Source organism: Rhinoraja longicauda, chromosome 3 (assembly GCF_053455715.1).
Source record: "Rhinoraja longicauda isolate Sanriku21f chromosome 3, sRhiLon1.1, whole genome shotgun sequence".
Taxonomy (NCBI): Eukaryota; Metazoa; Chordata; class Chondrichthyes; order Rajiformes; family Arhynchobatidae; genus Rhinoraja; species Rhinoraja longicauda.
Window position 1 is genome coordinate 79,375,737 of NC_135955.1, and position 20,924 is coordinate 79,396,660.

A 20,924-nucleotide genomic window follows, 5' to 3' on the forward strand; every position below is an offset into this window, starting at 1 on the left:
GTGGAATTCTCTGCCACAGAAGGTAGTTGAGGCCAGTTCATTGGCTATATTTAAGACAGAGTTAGATGTGGCCCTTGTGGCTAAAGGGATCAGGGGGTATGGAGAGAAGGCAGGTACAGGTTACTGAGTTGGATGATCAGCCATGATCATATTGAATGGCGGTGCTGGCTCGAAGGGCCGAATGGCCTACTCCTGCACCTACTTTCTATGTTTGTGCAGCCAACGTAAGGTTTCGTGGGGAAGAGCTGCAGCCTAAGGTCCTGCTGCCAAATGGTGTTGAGGGGCTGGGTCCACTGTTGAAGCCTGTTGTACACTTTTGATACAATACGATACGATATGATGGAATTTTATTTATCCCAGGAGGGAAATTGATCTGCCAACAGTCATAAAAACACAAAATACATGAAACATGGAATTAAAGTGACGAGTGGAAAGGCTTGGGGGATGTGCAAAGATTGGGGAGGGGAGACAGTCTCAGTCCACCCCATGGCAGAAGGGGGAGGAGTTGTAAAGTTTGATAGCCACAGGGAAGAAGAATCTCCTGTGGCGTTCTGTACTGCATCTTGGTGGAACAAGTCTGTTGCTGAAGGTACTCCTCAGGTTGACCAGTGTGCTACGGAGGGGGTGAGCTGTATTGTCCAGGATGCTCCGCAGTTTGAGGAGCATCCTCCCCTCCAAGACCACCTCCCATGAATCCCACTCCTCCCCCAGGACGGAGCCAGCCTTCCTGATGTGTTTGTTGATCCTATAGGCGTCCGCAGCCTTCACCCTGTTGCCCCAGCACACGGCAGCAAAGAAGATGGCACTGGCTACCACTGATTGGTAGAACATCTGCAGCATTTTACGGCAGACAGTGAGAGCCTTCTCAAAAAGTACAGCCGGCTCTGTCCCTTCTTGTACAGGGCCTCAGCATTCCTGGACCAGTCTAGTTTACTGTTTAGGTACACTCCAGTGGTCAGGGCGGTGAGGCTTCTCCATGATGATACAAAGCTAGGTGGCAGTGTGAACTGTGAGGAAGATGCTATGAGGTTGCAGGGTGACTTGGACAGGTTGTGTGAGTGGGCGGATGCATGGCAGATGCAGTTTAATGTGGATAAGTGTGAGGTTATCCACTTTGGTGGTAAGAATAGGAAGGCAGATTATTATTTGAATGGTGTCAAGTTAGGAAAAGGGGACGTACAACGTGATCTGGGTGTCAGTGCATCAGTCACTGAAAGGAAGCATGCAGGTACAGCAGGCAGTGAAGAAAGCCAATGGAATGTTGGCCTTCATAACGAGAGGAGTTGAGTATAGGAGCAAAGAGGTCCTTCTGCAGTTGTACAGGACCCTAGTGAGACCGCACCTGGAGTACTGTGTGCAGTTTTGGTCTCCAAATTTGAGGAAGGATATTCTTGCTATTGAGGGCATGCAGCGTAGGTTTACTAGGTTAATTCCCGGAATGGCGGGACTGTCATATGTTGAAAGACTCGAGCGACTAGGTTTGTATACACTGGAATTTAGAAGGATGAGAGGGGATCTTATCGAAACGTATAAGATTATTAAGGGGTTGGACATGTTAGAGGCAGGAAACATGTTCCCAATGTTGGGGGAGTCCAGAACCAGGGGCCACAGTTTAAGAGTAAGGGGTAGGCCATTTAGAACAGAGATGAGGAAAAACTTTTTTAGTCAGAGAGTTGTGAATCTGTGGAATTCTCTGCCTCAGAGGGCAGTGGAGGCCAATTCTCTGAATACATTCAAGAGAGAGCTAGATAGAGCTCTTAAGGATAGCGGAGTCGGGGGTATGGGGAGAAGGCAGGAACGGGGTACTGATTGAGAATGATCAGCCATTATCACATTGAATGGCGGTGCTGGCTCGAAGGGCCGAATGGCCTACTCCTGCACCTATTGTCTATTGTCTATTGTCTATTGATGTTGGCTGCCTTTTTGAGGCAGCACCTCCTACATATCCCATCGATGGTACACATACAGTATTATATGACACAAACCTGACGTTTGTCTCAACAGAGAAGGTGACGTGAGTGTCAGTGGTTCCTTGCAGGTAGAATGTGCCAACACTACCAATTTACGGGTGTAGGCAGGAACTGCAGATACTGGTTTACACCAAAGATAGATTCAAAATGCTGGAGTAACTCAGCGGGTCATGCAGCATTTCTGGTGAGAAGGAATGGATTTCTTCTCACCAGAGATGCTGCCTGTCCCGCTGAGTTATTCCAGCATTTTGTGTCTATCTTCACTACAAATTTCTGCATTATGATAAAACCATGAATATGCATATGATAAAACCACAAATTTCTGCATATGATAAAACCATGAACATGCCACGATGAAGGTATGAAATGCCATGCAGGGCTTATGTATTTGTGTTATCAAAAGTATCAAGGATGTTTAATTGTCATGAGTTCCTAAACGGAACAATGAAACTCTTACTTGCAGCAGAATAACAGGTCTGTAAACACTGTACTCAATTGATAACATAATAAAAAAGTTTTAAAAATCAGTATATTGAAAAAACAAAACAAATTAATGCAAACCCAAACATAGACCGAAGTCACAACTGCAACCAAGACAGTTCGTAGTTCGAATTTTAGTTGGTGTCCGTAGTGTTTAATAGCCTGATGGATGTTGGGAAGAAGCTGTCCCTGAACCTGGAGGTCACAGTTTTGATACTACTCTATCTTCTTCCCGATGGCAGGTGTGAAATGAAAGAGTGGTCAGTGCGGTGACCTCCAGTTTCAGGGACAGCTTCTTCCCAACATCCATCAGGCTATTAAACACCACGAACACCAACTAAAATTGGAACTACGAACTGTCTTTCTTGATGATGTTGGCTGCCTTTTTGAGGCAGCGCCTCCTACAGATCCCATCGATGGTACACATCTAAAACGAACACACAACATTTTAATAGACTTGAAATGGGTAAACGTCTTTCAGTGGGTTGTTCAATTTAACCTCACCCCCCCCCCCCCCCCCCCCCCCCCACAACCCCCCAAAAAAATCAGAGGACAAGGGAAGACATTTTCTTCACTGTCATATTTTGTACTAAAAGTTTGAACTTTGGAATAATAGTTTTTCGGAACGGAATTAGAATCTAAATATAGACGAGCCTTTCCTGGCAGTTTGTCACGCAATGCTCAGTGGGGTGGTGCTTATCACCCGCCCTAAAAATTGGAGTGGTGCTCAACCCAAGTTCTTGCCTTTTGTTTCGCTACTGGGCGGAGGGAGAAGTTCCGGTGCAGTCTCTCAGTGCACTGACCATGGGAAGAGTGAAGACTTTAGCGATCCTCTACGAGCACCCTACATACGCTTGCGGGCAATGGGTCTCCGGGCGCATCGTGTTGGAGCTGACAGATCGCACCGAGGTGAGAGCGCTGAAACTTCACGCCAAAGGCGAGGAGTTCGTGCGCTGGACCGAAAGGCACGGCAGTGGGAAACACCGCACCACTCGGGTGTACTCTCAGCAGCTGAGATACTTCAAGCACAAGTACCTGGTGATCGGGACGGGTAAGTGAGTCTCCCCTCGCAGTGCACAGAGAGAGAGAGAGAGAGAGAGAGAGAGTATAAACAAACTGGTTGCAAAGTGTCTTGCAGTCCAGCAACATAGCTCTGCTCGGCGCTGCAAAGCGGAGACAAAGGCCACTGCCGCCAGGGTTCAACACTTGGTTCCGACGGCGGGGGTTGCAAGTTATGATTCGTTGGAGCCTTCATCATGACTCACTGCTGTTGGGATTTCTCCTGTCCTGTCCTGTCAGAGCTGGGGGCCGCATAGCGAACCTCACAGTCTGACAAAGATCCCGGGGAGAAACATAGAGACTTAGTTAATGGGCCTAATATCTCCCTGTAAACCGTGGACATCCCGTGAAATAACACAAACAATATCCCCGTGAAACAACATCCTGTGAAATAACACAAACAATATCCCCGTGAAACAACATCCTGTGAAATAACACAAACAATATCCCCTTGAGATGATATTGAATCGGTATCGGAGGGGAAACCGTGACCTCAAGAGTGAGTCGTTTATTGTGTAGGGAGGAACTGTTGATGCTGGTTTAAACCCAAGACAGACACAAAATGCTGGAGTAACTCAGCGGCACAGGCAGCATCATCTCTGGAGAGAGAATGGCTGACGTTTCGGATCGAGATCCTGCTTCAGACTACTGATTATTGTCATATAAACGGGACAGTGATTTTTTTTACTTGCAGAAGCACAACAGATTATGTAAACATGGTATTTTGTAAAACCCATAAACCTAGGTCCATGAACCTAGGATTTAAACAACGAACATTGGTGCAGGAAGAGGCCATTTAGACCTTTGAGCAAGCACCACTGAGTTTATTAATTCGGAATACTTTCATACTTTCTGTGTGTAAATCGCAGCAGTCCTGACAGTGCGCGGCATTACAATACGACACGACAGAACTTTATCCCTGAGGGAATTTGATCTGCCAACAGTCATAAAACACAAGATACAGGAAACGTGAAATTAAAGTCACGAGTGGAAAGGATTGGGGATGTGCAAAGATTGAGGGAGGAGGGGGTATAAGAAAATAACTGCAGATGCTATTCACAAAATGCTGGAGTAACTCAGCAGGTCAGGCAGCATCTCAGGAGAGAAGGAATGGGTGACGTTTCGGGTCGAGACCCTTCTTCAGACTGATGTCAGGGGGGCGGGACAAAGGAAGGGGGGGGGTCAGTCTACCCCACGGCCGAAGGTAGAGGAGTTGTACAGTTTGATAGCCACAGGGAAGAAGAATCGCCTGTGGCGTTCTGTGCTGCATCTGGGTGGATCCAGTCTGTTGCTGAAGATACCTCTGAGGTTGACCAGTGTGTCACTACATTGAGAGGGAAGCTCTGATGGCTGCATAGGGCAACTCAGAAAATCACTCAAAAACGTTCAGCATATTGTTTTCAGAAACTAGCTGTTCATACCTACTTAGCAGAGGGCAAACAGTTCCCAGTCTAATAAGTCAGGTAACTGGATATATTCCCCACTCTTTCCACTATCCATCAGCGCTGTTCACTGGAACTCCCTCAAGTTCACGTATACCAATGTAATGGATAAAGGGGCAGGAGAATGGGGTTGAGTGGGAAATTGAATGATTGAATGGCAGAGTAGACTTTTGGACTGAATGGCCTAATTCTGCTCCTAGAACTTATGAATTTGTGAATGAATTCAGCATGTCTCCAACATGATTGATCTCCAATGAGAAGAGGTCTCGACTTTGACAGTAGTTCAGAGAATCTTACAGCTCATTATAATATATTTTTAAAATTGCAGTTAGTGCCAGGAAGAAATAAGCACAACCTGTACTGTACCTGTGCCTTCAGTTTTGGTCACCATGTGATAGGAAAGTTGCAGTCAAACTAGAAAGGGTGCAGAGAAGATTTATTGAAATGTTGCCAGGGCTCGAGGGCCTGAGCTAGAGGGTGAGGTTGAGCAGGCTAGGGCTTTAGCAGGGAGGTTCTACTGCAGTTGTACTGGGCATTGGTGAGACCACACCTGGAGTATTGCATACAGTTTTGGTCTCCTAATCTGAGGAAAGACATTCTTCCCATAAAGGGAGTACAGAGAAGGTTCACCAGATTGATTCCTGGGATGGCAGGACTTTCATATGAAGAAAGACTGGATAGACTCGCTGGAATTTAGAAGATTGAGGGGGGATCTTATAGAAACTTACAAAATTCTTAAGGGGTTGGACAGGCTGGATGCGGGAAGATTGTTCCCGATGTTGGGGAAGTCCAGAACAAGGGGTTACAGATTAAGGATAAGGGGGAAGTCTTTTAGGACCGAGATGAGAAAGTTTTTTTTCACACATAGAGTGGTGAATCTGTGGAATTCTCTGCCACAGAAGGTAGTTGAGGCCAATTCATTGGCTATATTTAAGAGGGAGTTAGATGTGGCCCTTGTGGCTAAAGGGATCAGGGGGTATGGAGAGAAGGCAGGTATGGGATACTGAGTTGCATGATCAGCCATGATCATATTGAATGGTGGTGCAGGCTCAAAGGGCCGAATGGCCTACTCCTGCACCTATTTTCTATGTTTCTATGTTTATTCCTTGGAGCACAGGAGGATGAGGAATGATCTTATAGAGGTGTACAAAATCATGAGAGCAATAGATCGGGTAAATGCACAAAGGCTTTGGCCCAGAGTAGGGGATTCGAAAACCAGTGGTCAGAGGTTTAAGGTGAGGGGGAAATTATTTAATAGGAACCTGAGGGGTAACATTTACACAAAGGGTGGTGGGTGCATGGAATGAGCTGTCAGAGAAGATAGTTGAGTCAGGTACTATTGCAACATTTAAGATGTATTTAGACAGGTACATGGATAGGATAGTTTTACAGTGATATGGGCCAAATGCTGGCAGGTGGGATTACTGTAGATGAGGTATGTTGGTCGGGGTGGGCAAGTGGAGCAAAAGGGCCTGTTTCCATGCGGAATGACTCTATGTCCTATGCCCCCTGTAGTACACCAGAGTTTTATAAAGTGCCCACCGACACTACTCTAGTGATATGTAATGACTAACCTGTTCCTGCTCACAATGTAACTAGAGTATATAATGACAGCTCCGTACACCATTGGACACCATCATTGGAGACCTTCAAACTATCTTTAATCAGATTTTATTGTATTTTATCTTACACTAAACATTACACCATTTATCCTGTATCTGTACACTGTGGATGGCTTGATTGTAATCATGTCTAGTCTTTTCGCTGACTGGATATCATGCAACAAAATGCTTTACATTGTACCTCAGTACACGTAACAATAATAAATGAAACTAAACTAAACAGACAAAAAGCTGGAGTAACTCAGCGGGACAGGCCGCATCTCTGGAGAGAAGGAATGGACCCTCACCAAAGTCCCGACGGAGCTCGGTAGAACAGGCCCCTGGACCACCACACCGGGGGGTTGGAGACGGAGCTGGCGCAGGGAGAGGAAGCAAAAATGTGGTCGGAGAGCGAGGGTGCAGGCCAGGCTATGGAGGGCCCCACAAAGACCATCCTTACCAAGCATCTTTCTCGCCAATGTCCGGTCACTCTCCAACAAGCTGGATGAGGTAAGGCTGTGGATCAACACCCAGCGATCCCTGAAAGACTGCTGCGTGCTGATCTTCACGGAGACGTGGCTCAACGCGCTGGTTCCCGACGGGGCTGTGGAGCTAATGAACCGGTCACTACATCGTGCTGATAGAACAAAGGACTCCGGTAAGAGCAAGGGCGGTGGCCTCTGCATCTACATCAACAATGACTGGTGCACCAACCACTCCGCAATAGAGAGCTACTGTTCCCCAGACCTGGAGTACCTACTGCTCAAATGTAGGCCGTTCTATCTGCCGCGGGAGTTTACGGTGGTCATCATCATGGCTGTATACATTCCCCCACAGGCTAATGCTAACCTAGCACTAGCACAGCTGCACTCCGCCATCAGCAAGCAGTAGGATGCCCACCCCAACGGTGCCTTCATTGTTGCAGGGGACTTCAATCAGGTCGACCTACGTGCCACACTCCACAAATTCCATCAGCATGTGCAGTGCCCTACCAGGGGCTCAAACACACTGGATAAGGTGTACACCAATGTAAAGGATGCCTACAGAGCTCTCCCCTGCCCACCCCTGGGACAATCCGATCACCTCTCACTGTTTCTACTGCCCGCATACAAACCCCTCATCCGCAAGACCAAACTCACAATAAAGACGGTCAAAATATGGCCCGAGGATGCCACCCTACAACTCCAAGACTGCTTTGATCGCACCGACTGGGACCTGTTTGCACAACAGGCCACCTACGGTTCAGAGGTAGAATTGGAGGAATACGCATCCACTGTGCGCTCCTACATCAACTTCTGTGTGGAGAATGTCACGGAGGACAAGGAGATAAAGATGTTCCCAAACTGGAAACACTGGATGAACAAGGAAGTACAGAACCTGCTGAGGGCACGCAATAATGCCTTTAAATCTGGTGACATTTCAGCATACAGTGTTGCCAGGTCAAACCTGAACAAAGGTATTAAAAGGGCCAAAGACACCCACAGGCAATGGGTGGAAGACCACTTCAACACCACGGACACCAGAAGCATGTGGCAGGATGTCAGGGACATCACTGGCTACAAGAGCAGCCCTGCCTGCCCCCACAGCGATATGGCACTGACCAACGAGCTTAACACCTTCTTTGCCCGCTTTGAAACTGGCAAAACCACCTTGAGTGGAAGAACCCCAGCCGAGGCGGTGGGACAGGTCTTGCAACTGAGCACACAGGAGGTACAACGCGCTCTGCAAAGGGTCAACCCACGCAAGGCTGCAGGACCGGATGGAGTTCAAGGAAGGGTACTGAAGGACTGTGCTGAACAGCTAGCTGTGGTATTCACCAGGATCTTTAACCTGTCATTATCTCTGGCTACGGTCCCCAAGTGCCTGAAGTCGGCTATCATAGTTCCGGTGCCGAAAAAAGCAAAGATCTCCAACCTGAATGACTACCGCCCGGTTGCCCTAACGCCGATAGCCATGAAGTGCTTTGAAAGGCTGATCCTCTCACACATCAAATCCAGCATCCCTGACTCACTGGACCCACATCAATTTGCATACAGGGCAAATAGATTCACAGAGGACGCCATCTCTCTGGCTCTTCACACTGTCCTGACTCACCTAGAGAGACAGGGCACATACGTGAGGATGCTATTCATAGACTATAGCTCCGCCTTCAACACGGTCATCCCCACCAAGCTCATCACCAAACTCCACCAGCTAGGCCTCAGCTCGTCATTATGTGACTGGATCCTGGACTTCCTGCTGGAACGACCGCAGGCAGTGAGAATGGGCCCGCACCTGTCCTCCACTATCACCCTGAGTACTGGCACTCCACAGGGCTGTGTTCTGAGCCCCATGTTCTACTCCCTCTTCACACACGACTGTGTTCCTGCATTCGACACCAACACCATTGTCAAGTTTGCAGACGACACAACGGTGATCGGGCTGATCACCAACGGGGATGAAACAAACTATAGAGCGGAGGTGCAGAACCTGGCGGACTGGTGCTCGGATAACAACCTGTCCCTAAATACCACCAAGACCAAGGAGCTGATCATCAACTTCCGTAGGTCACATAACGGGGAATATGCCCCGATCTCTATCAACGGGGACAGTGTGGAGAGAGTGTCCAGCTTCAAGTTTCTGGGCACTCACATTTCGGAGGACCGAACATGGTCCAATAACACTGCTGCGCTGGTCAAGAAGGCACAGCAAAGACTGTTCTACCTAAGAACACTGAAAAAGTCTGGTCTACCCCAACAGCTGCTGACGACCTTCTACCGCTGCACCATAGAGAGCATCCTAACGCATGGCATCCCTGTGTGGTATCTCAGCTGCACGGAGGCAGAAAGGAAAGCTCTACAGCGGGTAGTCCATAGAGCTCAGAGGGCCATCGGAACACAGCTACCAGACTTGGAGGGCATCTACAACACACGGTGCCTCAGAAAAGCCACCAGCATCCACAAAGACTCTTCACACCCCTGCAACAGTCTGTTCGAACTCCTTCCATCGGGCAGACGATACAAGGCCTTCTACGCCCGCACCTCCAGACTCAGGAACAGCTTCATCCCCAGAGCCATAGCTGCTATGAACCGGTCCTGCTGAGCCGGATGGTCACAATGCATAGATCAACTTGCACTTTACCCTGTCTAAAACTGTTACAATTGTTTCGTTGGGTTGCTGTTGTCTAAATTACTTAAATTATTGCATCGTATGGGAGGCGCTTTCCCAATCTCGATGTACCCCTGGGTACAATGACAATAAAGATATATTGTATTGTATTGTATTGGGTCGAGACCCTGCTTCAGACTGGTTAGGGATAAGGGAAACGAGAGATATAGATGGTGATGTGGAGACAAAAAGAACAATGAATGAAAGATATGCAAAAAAGTAACAATGATAAAGGAAACATGCCATTGTAAGCTGCTTGTAGGGTGAAAATGAGAAGCTAGTGTGACTTGGGTGGGGGAGGGATGGAAAGAGAGGGAATGCCGGGGCTATCTGAGAGAGAGAGTCCAACAGAGACAGACAGCCTAATGCCCACCGATTCTGTTTTCTAGTGTTATACGGTGGCAGATCAGAACAAATTGCTGGAGAAACTCAATGTGTCAGACAGCATCTGTGGAGGGAAATGGATAGATGACGTTTCAGGACAGCAGTGTTACCAACCTGCATTTACTCACCAGTTTCTATTCATGCGGCTCTTTTTTGGTTTCACTAGAAACAGCAGCTCCATGCATCATCAACTGTTTGGTCCAAATGGACTAAATAAGTAAATTCCAGAAATTAGGTGAGAGTCATTGTCCTTGACTTCAAGGCAACGTTTGACGATGGTATAACTGTAACTATTACTACTCCAGTAAAACTGTAATCTGTGGCCATCAATGGAACATATTTTGTAACAGCTCTTCATATCTGATTTGGTTGAATTGTTCTTCCATTGACCTTTGACTGTTCGGTATTTCCAAAGGCTTTGGGTTTGCAACCAGATCTTTGCAGCTTTAAATGTTACTTTCTTGTGAAATTTTACAGTTAGCTGGTTGAATAGTCCAAAGCCAGAAGAGACCACGGAAGGAAAGCATTGGTGAAGATCAACACAATGCTCCCTCTCCCGCTCTCTCTCTCTCTCTCTCTCTTTCTGTCGTCTCACACCTTGTACATTTACAAATCTCTTGGTGCACTCATGACATGCTGGTCTATAAAACTTTGGTCAATTCCTTAGAATGTGGGCAGCAGGCTGCCATTAATGTAGAGCCGACAAAATGTGTAGGAAAGAACTGCAAATTCTGGTTTAAATCAAAGATATGCACAAAATGCTGGAGTAACTCAGCGGGACAGGCAGCATCTCTGGAGAGAAGGAATGGGTGACGTTTCGGGTCGAGACCCTTCTTCAGACTGTAGTCTAATGTAGAGGCATTCTGTTTGCCATGCCCTTCCTGCAGGCATAACTACATCCACATACATAGTTCTAACCAGTTGATCCATTCCAGTGTGCTTTGTAAACACAGCTCCACTATACAGCATAAGGCAGTGCTGCTCCTCTCCACAAAGACAGCTGAACACCTCAGACACTTCATGCCACTCATGCCAATATTTGGGATGTTACGGTGGGCTGAAGGGCCTGGTTTTATGCTCTATTTCTTAACAAACATAACATCACTCCACAAGGACAAGCACCAATTCATTTCACCCAACACATGAACATCCACTTCACAAACACAGCTCCAGAGAAACTTTAAGGCACTGTGTTTGGAATTGTTTAGTTTAGATCATTTAGAGATATAGCGCAGAAACAGGCCCTTCGGCCCACCGAGTCTGCACCAACCAGTGATCCCTGCATATGAACTCTACACACACTAGGGGCAATTTTACATTTTTATCCCAAGCCAATTAACCTACAAAAATGTACATTTTTGGAGTGTGAGAGGAAACCAAAGATTTCGGAGAAAACCCATGCAGGTCACGGGGAGAACGTACAAACTCTGTAAAGCACCCGTAGTCAGGTTCGAACCCGGGTCTCTGGCGCTGTAAGGCTATAGCTCTACCACTACGCCCATTGACCCGGTTGTACCTTATTATGTGCAGTTTATGGCTTCCTTCCCAATTCAATATAGAGTGATCCAGTATGTTTAATTTCTCTTCAATGTTCTTTTTGCTGTGCCTATTTATTTCTCTCATACCCCATCCAATTTCCTCCTTAATACATCGATTATCATCATTTCTACTATTCTCAAAGGCAGCAAGTTCCAGCTTATTACCAATTGCTGCTTAAAAGTACTCTGCCTCACATTCAAGGCTTGAGATCTCTCTCCTGAATTTTGTGCCATTCGTTAATGAGAATAGCTTTTCTTGTTTATTAGTTTAGTTTGGCTTAGTCTAGTTTATTGTCACGTTTACTGAGGTACAATGAAAAGCGTTTTGTTGCATGTTATCCAGTCAACGAAAAGACAATACATGATTGCAATCAAGCCATCCAAGATAAAAGGTATAATGTTTAATGCAAGATAACATCCGATAAAGTCAGATTAACGGTAATTCGAGGGTCCCCAGTGAGGTAGATGGGTCAGGACCACTCTCTAGCTGCTGAGAGAATGGTTCAGTTTCCCTGATAACAGCTGGGAAGAACCTTATCTAATCGTTCAAAGTATTGTTCACTTTGTCAAATCTCTGCTCAATGTCCTTTCAATCTATATGGAGAAAAACATCAACTTCTCTGACCTAAACTGGTCGTAAAAAATCACTATAATATTACTGGCAAAATTGGTTTAAAAAATTGGCCAAACTGGTAAAAAATACTGTACTCACATCCTTCAAAACGTTTGGTGACCAGCATTGGGCCCATTAGTTTCTTTGTTGTCATTTAGTGAGAGCACAATGAAGCTTATACAGTATATAATTACCCAGCCTTTACTCTCAATAGTTCATTTATGATGTCCAAGATTTTATTTTCTTCAGTGACATGACTCATTGTATGATTCAATCCTTGCTTTGTTATATTTCTTAATTAGTGTTCTGTTCTGAAAATACTTGTTTCAAATACTATATCTTATTACCATATTCCTGGGAGACCTCTTGTATGTGCTTTGTTCAAGTATATCTGTGCTTTCAACCCTTCCAGTCTAAATGAGGACAGTACAGGACATGAACAGGCTCTTCAGCCCTTAATATCTGTGCTGAACATAATGCCAAGTTAAACTATCTCATCTGCACAATTGTGATAAATGTGATAAATATTCCTACAGTTTATAGTTTATACAGTTTGGTTTATTGTCCTGTGTACCATGGTACAGTGAAAAGCTTTTGTTGCATGCGTATCAGTCAGCAGAAAGACAATACATGATTATAATCGAGCCACTTACAGTCTGTAGAATCATGATAAGGGAATAACGTTTAGTACAAGGTAAAGCCAGCAAAGTCCGATCAAGGATAGTTTGAGGGTCACCAATGAGGTAGATAGTAGTTCAGCACTGCTCTCTGGTTGTGGTAGGATGATTCAGTTGCCTGATAACCGCTGGGAAGAAACTGTCCCTGAATCTGGAGGTGTGCGTTGTCACACTTCTATACCTTTTTGCCTCCACACTCTGCATATCCACGTGCCTATTTAAAAGCCTTTTAAATACCTCAATTGTATTTACCACCACCACCACCACCCCTGGAAGAACATTCCAGGCTTCTACCACTCTTTGTGTAAAAAAAAACTTGCCCTGCACGTCTCCTTTAAACGACCCCCCTCACAACTTAATGTCTTTGACATTTGCACCCTGGGAAAAAAAGGTTCTGACTGTCCATCCTATCTGTGCCTCGCATCATTTTAAAAACCTTTATCAATTTCCCCTCAACTTCCAACGCCCCAGAGAAAACAATCCAAGTTTGTCCAACCTCTCCTTACAGCTAATGTCCTCTCATCCAGGCGGCATACAAGTAAACCTCGTGTGTACATTGTCCAAAACCTCCACATCCTTCCTGTAATGTGGTGACCAGAACTGCACGCAATACTCCAAATGTGGCTAACCAATCTTTTATAAAGCTGCAACATGATTTCATGTCTCTTATACTCAATGCCCCGAATGACGAAGGCAAACATACCATACCCCTTCTGGGATGGTTGAGGTGAGGTAGATGGCAGTGGTTAACACGCTACTTGCATTTATGTTCTTCAGAACTCAGCCACATTGGTCTGTTAAGGTGTTATTATGGTTCAATGGTGCTTTATTATCACATGTACAGATGTACAATGAAATTATTTTTATTCATACAGTTCAGTAAAATGTCACTATACCTAAGCACAATCCCCAATTAGTATAATCTGCATGCGTATATAAGTAGTCCACTGAGACTACATATAAGAGTCGCCATGTTTTGGCACCATTTTTAAAGTCCAGTCCGGCTCACGCGCTAGGCCTTCTGGAGCAGTGACTGATCCTGGCGAGCCCTAGGCTGCTGCAGGGCCTCCTACCGTCACCTCCACCTGGATCGTCCAGTGAACCAATGTCCCTATCCTCGTCCAACCACTTTCAGATTGCCCTGGGAGCACCTCCCACAGCCGACCTTGAGGGCGCGGAAGTAAGATCCTGGTTCACTCTCTTACTGGCCCTTGCTCTCACGTCCGCTGTTGCCGGCTTCCTCTATCCTCCTCTCTGGTTCTCCGGTCCTTGGGAGATGATCAGGTACCGGGCTCGGTGACTTCACAATACAGACCGCTGCTATTCTTTCCTTCTGGCCTCATGGCCCTCCGGCCCATCCTTCTGCATGGTTAGTGATAGAAATTGAAGATTTCCATCCAAAGGACATTCCAAATGGCCTTGTTACTTCCATCGCTTCTTCCAAGTGCTGTCCAACAGACGGAGCACTGATTCATCAGCTGAGGAAGAAGTGTGCAGGAAGGAACTGCAGATGCTGGTTCAAACCGAAGGTACAGAAAAAAAGCTGGAGTTACTCAGAGGGACAGGCAGCATTTCTGGAGAGAAGGAATGGGTGACGTTTGAGTTGAGACACTTCTTCAGACTGAAAGTCACGGGAAAGTGAAACGAGAGATATAGACAATGATGTAGAGAGATATAGAACAAGGAATGAAAGGTTGCGAAATATGAGATGCTGTTCCTCCAATCTGCATTTAGGCTCACTCTGACAATGGAGGAGGCCTAGGACAGAAAAGTAAGCATGGCAAGGGGATAGTTTCGGGACTCGATCCTGCATCAGGATTGTAGCAAGAAGATAGGCAGAATATATAAAGTAATACGTGGGTATAGGTGAGGTACAGGACAAGAGCTGCAGGTGAAAATGAGACAAAAGGGAGTCAATAAGGAAAGAAGAGGAAGAGTGAAATGTAAATCCGAAGGGAGGGATATGGGTGGAAGGGAAAAACAGGAAGTGGTCCAAATCACTTTCAGCCCGGGGAGACTCTTTTAAAGAGCAACAAAAGTTAACTAAAAAGGCAATACGGGGAGAAAAGATGAGGTACGAGGGTAAACTAGCCAATAATATAAAGGAGGATAGCAAAAGTTTTTTTAGGTACGTGAAGAGGAAAAAAATAGTCAAGGCAAATGTGGGTCCCTTGAAGACAGAAGCAGGGGAATTTATTATGGGGAACAAAGAAATGGCAGACGAGTTAAACCGTTACTTTGGATCTGTGTTTACTGAGGAGGATACACACAATCTCCCAAATGTTCTAGGGGCCGGAGAACCTAGGGTGATGGAGGAACTGAAGGAAATCCACATTAGGCAGGAAATGGTTTTGGGTAGACTGATGGGACTGAAGGCTGATAAATCCCCAGGGCCTGTTGGTCTGCATCCCAGGGTACTTAAGGAGGTGGCTCTAGAAATAGTGGAAGCATTGGAGATCATTTTTCAATGTTCTATAGATTCAGGATCAGTTCCTGTGGATTGGAGGATAGCAAATGTTATCCCGCTTTTTAAGAAAGGAGGGAGAGAGAAAACGGGTAATTATAGACCAGTTAGTCTGACATCAGTGCTGGGGAAGATGCTGGAGTCAATTATAAAAGACGAAATTGCTGAGCATTTGGATAGCGGTAACAGGATCATTCCAAGTCAGCATGGATTTACGAAGGGGAAATCATGCTTGACAAATCTACTGGAATTTTTTGAGGATGTAACTAGGAAAATTGACAGTGGAGAGTCGGTGGATGTGGTGTACCTCGACTTTCAGAAAGCCTTCGACAAGGTCCCACATAGGAGAATAGTGGGCAAAATTAGAGCACATGGTATTGGGGGTAGGGTACTGACATGGATAGAAAATTGGTTGACAGACAGAAAGCAAAGAGTGGGGATAAATGGGTCCCTTCCAGAATGGCAGGCAGTGACCAGTGGGGTACCGCAAGGTTCGGTGCTGGGACCCCAGCTATTTACGATATACATTAATGACTTAGATGAAGGGATTAAAAGTACCATTAGCAAATTTGCAGATGATACTAAGCTGGGGGGTAGTGTGAATTGTGAGGAAGATGCAATAAGGCTGCAGGGTGACTTGGACAGGTTGTGTGAGTGGGCGGATACATGGCAGATGCAGTTTAATGTAGATAAGTGTGAGGTTATTCACTTTGGAAGTAAGAATAGAAAGGCAGATTATTATCTGAATGGTGTCAAGTTAGGAAGAGGGGATGTTCAACGAGATCTGGGTGTCCTAGTGCATCAGTCACTGAAAGGAAGCATGCAGGTTCAGCAGGCAGTGAAGAAAGCCAATGGAATGTTGGCCTTCGTAACAAGAGGAGTTGAGTATAGGAGCAAAGAGGTCCTTCTACAGTTGTACCGGGCCCTAGTGAGACCGCACCTGGAGTACTGTGTGCAGTTTTGGTCTCCAAATTTGAGGAAGGATATTCTTGCTATTGAGGGCGTGCAGCATAGGTTCACTAGGTTGATTCCCGGAATGGCGGGACTGTTGTATGTTGAAAGGCTGGAGCAATTAGGCTTGTATACACTGGAATTTAGAAGGATGAGGGGGGATCTTATTGAAACATATAAGATAATTAGGGGATTGGACACATTAGAGGCAGGAAACATGTTCCCAATGTTGGGGGAGTCCAGAACAAGGGGCCACAGTTTAAGAATAAGAGATAGGCCATTTAGAACGGAGATGAGGAAGAACTTTTTCAGTCAGAGAGTGGTGAAGGTGTGGAATTCTCTGCCTCAGAAGGCAGTGGAGGCCAGTTCGTTGGATGCTTTCAAGAGAGAGCTGGATGGAGCTCTTAAGGATAGCGGAGTGAGGGGGTATGGGGAGAAGGCAGGAACGGGGTACTGATTGAGAGTGATCAGCCATGATCGCATTGAATGGCGGTGCTGGCTCGAAGGGCTGAATGGCCTACTCCTGTACCTATTGTCTATTGTCTATTGAGAAGGCGTTGTTTTCGCGGACAGGGAGCTGGGACTGAAAGTCCCTGTGAGGTTTGCGAAATCATATTATTACTGAATACTTCCCGTCGCTCAGGACGGAAGCAGGACCTGAGTGCGGGCATGCCATTCTTGGCAGTTTGCCCCGAAAGTTTCAACAGGGTGGAGGAGGCGAGGCACGAAAGGCGTGGCATTGATCATGTGAAGTCTTGTCTTCTGTTCGCCACTCGGGACAGAGGTACCGTCCGCAGCCATGGGCAGAGTGAAGACTTTCGTGATCCTCTACGACCGCACTACCTACTCCTGTGGGGAATGGGTCTCCGGGCGCATTGTGATGGAGCTCACTGACAAGACAGAGGTGAAAGCCTTGAAGATCCACGCCAAAGGCGAGGCGTACGTGCACTGGACAGAAACCAGCGGCACTGCAGATTCTAGACGAACTGAATCTTACACTCAGCGACTGCGATACTTCAAACACAAGTACTTGCTGATTGGGTCGGGTAAGTGTGCAGAGAACTTATGGACAAGCCGACTGTAGAGTGTCGGAGTAAAGAACTGCAGATGCAACTTTACACCCAAGATAGACACAGAATGCTGGAGCATCTCAGCGCGACAGGCAACATCTCTGGAGAGAAAGAATGGGTGGGTGGAGCCCCTTCTTCAGGCTGTAAAGTGCCTCTCAGTCCAGCGACATTGACGCGTGGAAACGAGAAAGTGCAGATACTGGATCTATACACCAAAGGACGCAGAGAGCTGGAGTAACTCAGTGGGTCAGGCAGCGTCTCTGGAGAACATGGATTGGTGCCGTTTCGGGTCGGGACCCTTCTTGAGACAGAGCTCACCTGTCCCGTCTACCTGTGGCCGGCTGTGGAGCGGACACAGAGGCAGCGAGCGCTCCCCGCCGCGTTGCCAACTTTAAACACGCTCTACAAACGGGTGAAAGTTGTACATGTGAACGTGCGGCATGCAAAACGCCGTATTTTGTTTTTCCTCTCTGCTGGCGGAGATTGTGGGATCGTGGGATGACAGAGGTCTTGTCCCGTGTTGTTATGAGTAGGGCCACACTGTAGATCAGTGCAATGGTGTCACTCATGTCATACCTAGCCCCACTGTTGCAAAACACGAAGTGCTGGAGGATTTCAGCGGGCCAGGCAGCTTCTGTAGAGAGAAGGTTTAGGAAACGATTCGGGTCGGGACCCTTCTTCAGACTCCATCCCCAGACGCTGCCTGACCCGCTGAGTTCTTCCAGCAGTTAGTGCTTTGCTCAAGAAGGGTGGTGAATCTGTGGAATTCATTGATTGCCACAGAAGGCTGTGGAGACCAAGTCAATAGATATGTTTAAGGCGGGTATAGATAGATTCTTGAATGCATGGGTGGCAGGGGTTATGGGGAGGAGGCAGGAGAATGGGGTTAGGAGGGAGAGATAGATCAGCCATGATTGAATGGCGGAGTAGACTTGATGGGCCGATTGGCCTGATTCCAATCCCATCACTTATGTCGTTATGATTTCACCTTCTGCGGTCCCTCGTGTGTCTATTTTAAAGTCGCTGTGGAGGATAAGAGATCCTGGGGGGAAGCATAGGGTATGAGGAACAAACTACGCCCTGTAGCTCCGGACATCCAGTGAAATATTATTAAACAAGAGGCAAAAATAGCGTGTAACACAACATTTACTATTCAATGTTATTCATTTCTGATTTTTTTCCCCTGGAAATCGCGGCAGTCTTCATAGTGTGTGGCGTTACATTCAGAGGGAACTCTGAATGCTGCACTTATAGCCACTCAGGTAAACATAAAATGTGATAAGAACCAGTCTGAAGAAGGGTCTCGACCCGAAACGTCACCTATTCATTTTCTTCAGAGATGCTGTCTAACCCGCTGAGTGATTCCAGCTTTTTTGTGTCTATCTTTAGTGATAAGAAAGAACTACAGATGTTGGTTTATACCCAAAGATTGGTGACGTTTTGGGTCAGGACCCTCCTTTAGTCTGCTGAAGAGGCGTTCTGTCCTGAAAAGTCACCTATTCATTTTCGCCAGAGATGTTGCCTGACTTGCTTAGTTACTCCAGCACTTTATGTCGATTTATACCATAGCAAAATGCCGGAGTAATCCAGGCAGTGTGCCAGGCAGCATCTCCAGATAACATGGGATGTTACTCAAGCACTTTGTTTCTTTTGTAAACCAGCATCAGCAGTTCCTTGTTCCTCGCGTCTCAAGCGTAATGCTTTCAAGAAAGTTAACTGTTTACTCCATCCTCATGAAGAGCAAATATGAAAGGGAAATTATTTTTGACAATGCTTTGAATTCTCCGAGCATGTATGTAGGAGAGTAAATATGGGGGGATGGGGAGGGCGCGGATATGGTGTTCTTGCTTATTTTTCAAACGGCTTTTAAAACATTTGATTTAGGAGGCTGGGTGAACAATATTTGAGGGTGTGGAGTAGAAACAAGGAAATGCAGATTTACAAAAAAAGACAAATTGCTGTGTGGGTCAGGCAGCATCTCTGCAGAAACATGAATTGGTGACGTTTGGGATTGGGACCCTTCTTCACACTGTCTGAAGAAGGGTCCTGACCTGTAAATCACCTATCCATATTCTTCAGAGATGCTGCCTGACCCGCTGAGTCATTCCAGCACTTTGTGTATTTTTTTTTTAAGAGGGTATGGAATTGGCATTTATATACTAGTGTGGTCTGAGAGCTGATTAATACATAGGAGACAAGGAGTTGGAATACATGAGTCATAATCAGGTTGATAGGCTTCAACTTTTCGGGTATGGTAGAGATCAGTGCTGAGCTCCAGCTATTCACGGCTTACATCAACGATTTTTCCTCGGGGGACCAAATGCAAGATTTATTAGTTTGCTAATAACATGAATCTTGCTGGGAATAAAACAGTGATGGAGGCATAAAGTGGCTTCGGCTGTATATGGGCAGACTGAGTGATTGGGCAATCACAGGGCTAATGGGATGCAATATGGAAATTGTGAGGTTATCAGGCCAGTTAAAAAAATACAGAAACACAGAGTATGTTTTGCTCTGTTAGATTTGGAAATGTTGATGTTCAAACGGACCTGGATGAATCTGCGTTAGGAGATGAGTATATGTAGGAGGGGAAAGGAGCAGGGTCACTTACATTACATTACCCCCACTCCCATAAGATTAGTGGAACCCTTCCATATCGCTGTGTCTCCCTCTCCCCTGACTCTCAGTCTAAAGAAGGGTCTCGACCCAAGACGTCACCCATTCCTTCTCTCCAGAGATGCTGCCTGTTCCGCTGAGTTACTCCAGGATTTTGTGTTGACCTTCGGTGTAAATCAGCATCTGCAGTTCCTTCCTACACGGGAATTACACAATTTCCTTATTACGGAAAAGTGATATTTCAAAATGATTTGTGGTTTAAATCATCAGAATTCTGTGGTTAAAGTAAACTTGACATTCCCTTAAAAAGCATTCACTTCACAAATTACTAACAATAAAATAAAAATAGAAAAGGCTGGATATTCAAGTAGGCCAGGCTATTGAGACGAAAGTAACAAAGTTAGCATTTCATATGATCGATCTGCTACTTAATTGTACCTTTCTCCAAGGCCTGGCCTGCTGTATACTTTCATCTCCAAGTTTGTGGATGACACAAAGCTCGGTGGCAGTGTGAGCTGCAAGGAGGATGCTATGAGGCTGCAGGGTGACTTGGATAGGTTGGGTGAGTGGACAGATGCAGTATAATGTGGATAACTGTGAGCTCATCCACTTTGGTGGCAAGAACAGGAAGGCAGATTATTATCTGAATGGTGTCAGATTAGGAAAAGGGGAGGTGCAACAAGACCTGGGTGGGCTTGTACATCAGTCACTGAAAGTAAGCATGCAGGTACAGCAGGCAGTGAAGAAAGCTTGTGTTGACCTTGATTGTGAGGGGAATTGAGTTTAGGAGCAAGGAGGTCCTACTGCAGTTGTACAGGGCCCTGGTGAGACCGCACCTGCAATATTGTGTGCAATTTTGGTCTCTTAATTTGAGGAAGGACATTATTGCTACTGAGGGAGTGCAGCATAGGT

General features: G+C 46.2%; 2 protein-coding genes across 2 annotated transcripts in view; both read left to right on the top strand.

Moving 5' to 3' along the window:
- Positions 1-3,223: 3,223 nt before the first annotated feature.
- On the top strand, positions 3,224-20,550 carry LOC144592449 (arrestin domain-containing protein 3-like). Its single transcript, XM_078397038.1, has 2 exons — positions 3,224-3,501; positions 20,462-20,550. The coding sequence occupies exons 1-2, from the start codon at positions 3,255-3,257 to the stop codon at positions 20,524-20,526; spliced, it is 312 nt and encodes a 103-aa protein (XP_078253164.1). The 5' UTR covers positions 3,224-3,254; the 3' UTR covers positions 20,527-20,550.
- The window catches only part of LOC144592448 (arrestin domain-containing protein 3-like), a 28,528-nt gene continuing 24,729 nt past the window's right edge, over positions 17,126-20,924 (top strand). Inside the window, exon 1 of the mRNA XM_078397037.1 lies at positions 17,126-17,372. Within this exon, the coding sequence (XP_078253163.1) occupies positions 17,126-17,372 (247 nt within the window). The remainder of the gene's footprint in view (positions 17,373-20,924) is intronic.

Coding starts and splice junctions, on each gene's coding strand:
- LOC144592449 (XM_078397038.1), top strand. CDS start 3,255: ATGGGAAGAGTGAAGACTTTAGCGATCCTCTACGAGCACCCTACATAC. Junction 3,502..20,461: donor GTACCTGGTGATCGGGACGG/GTAAGTGAGTCT, acceptor CCTTTCTCCAAG/GCCTGGCCTGCTGTATACTT.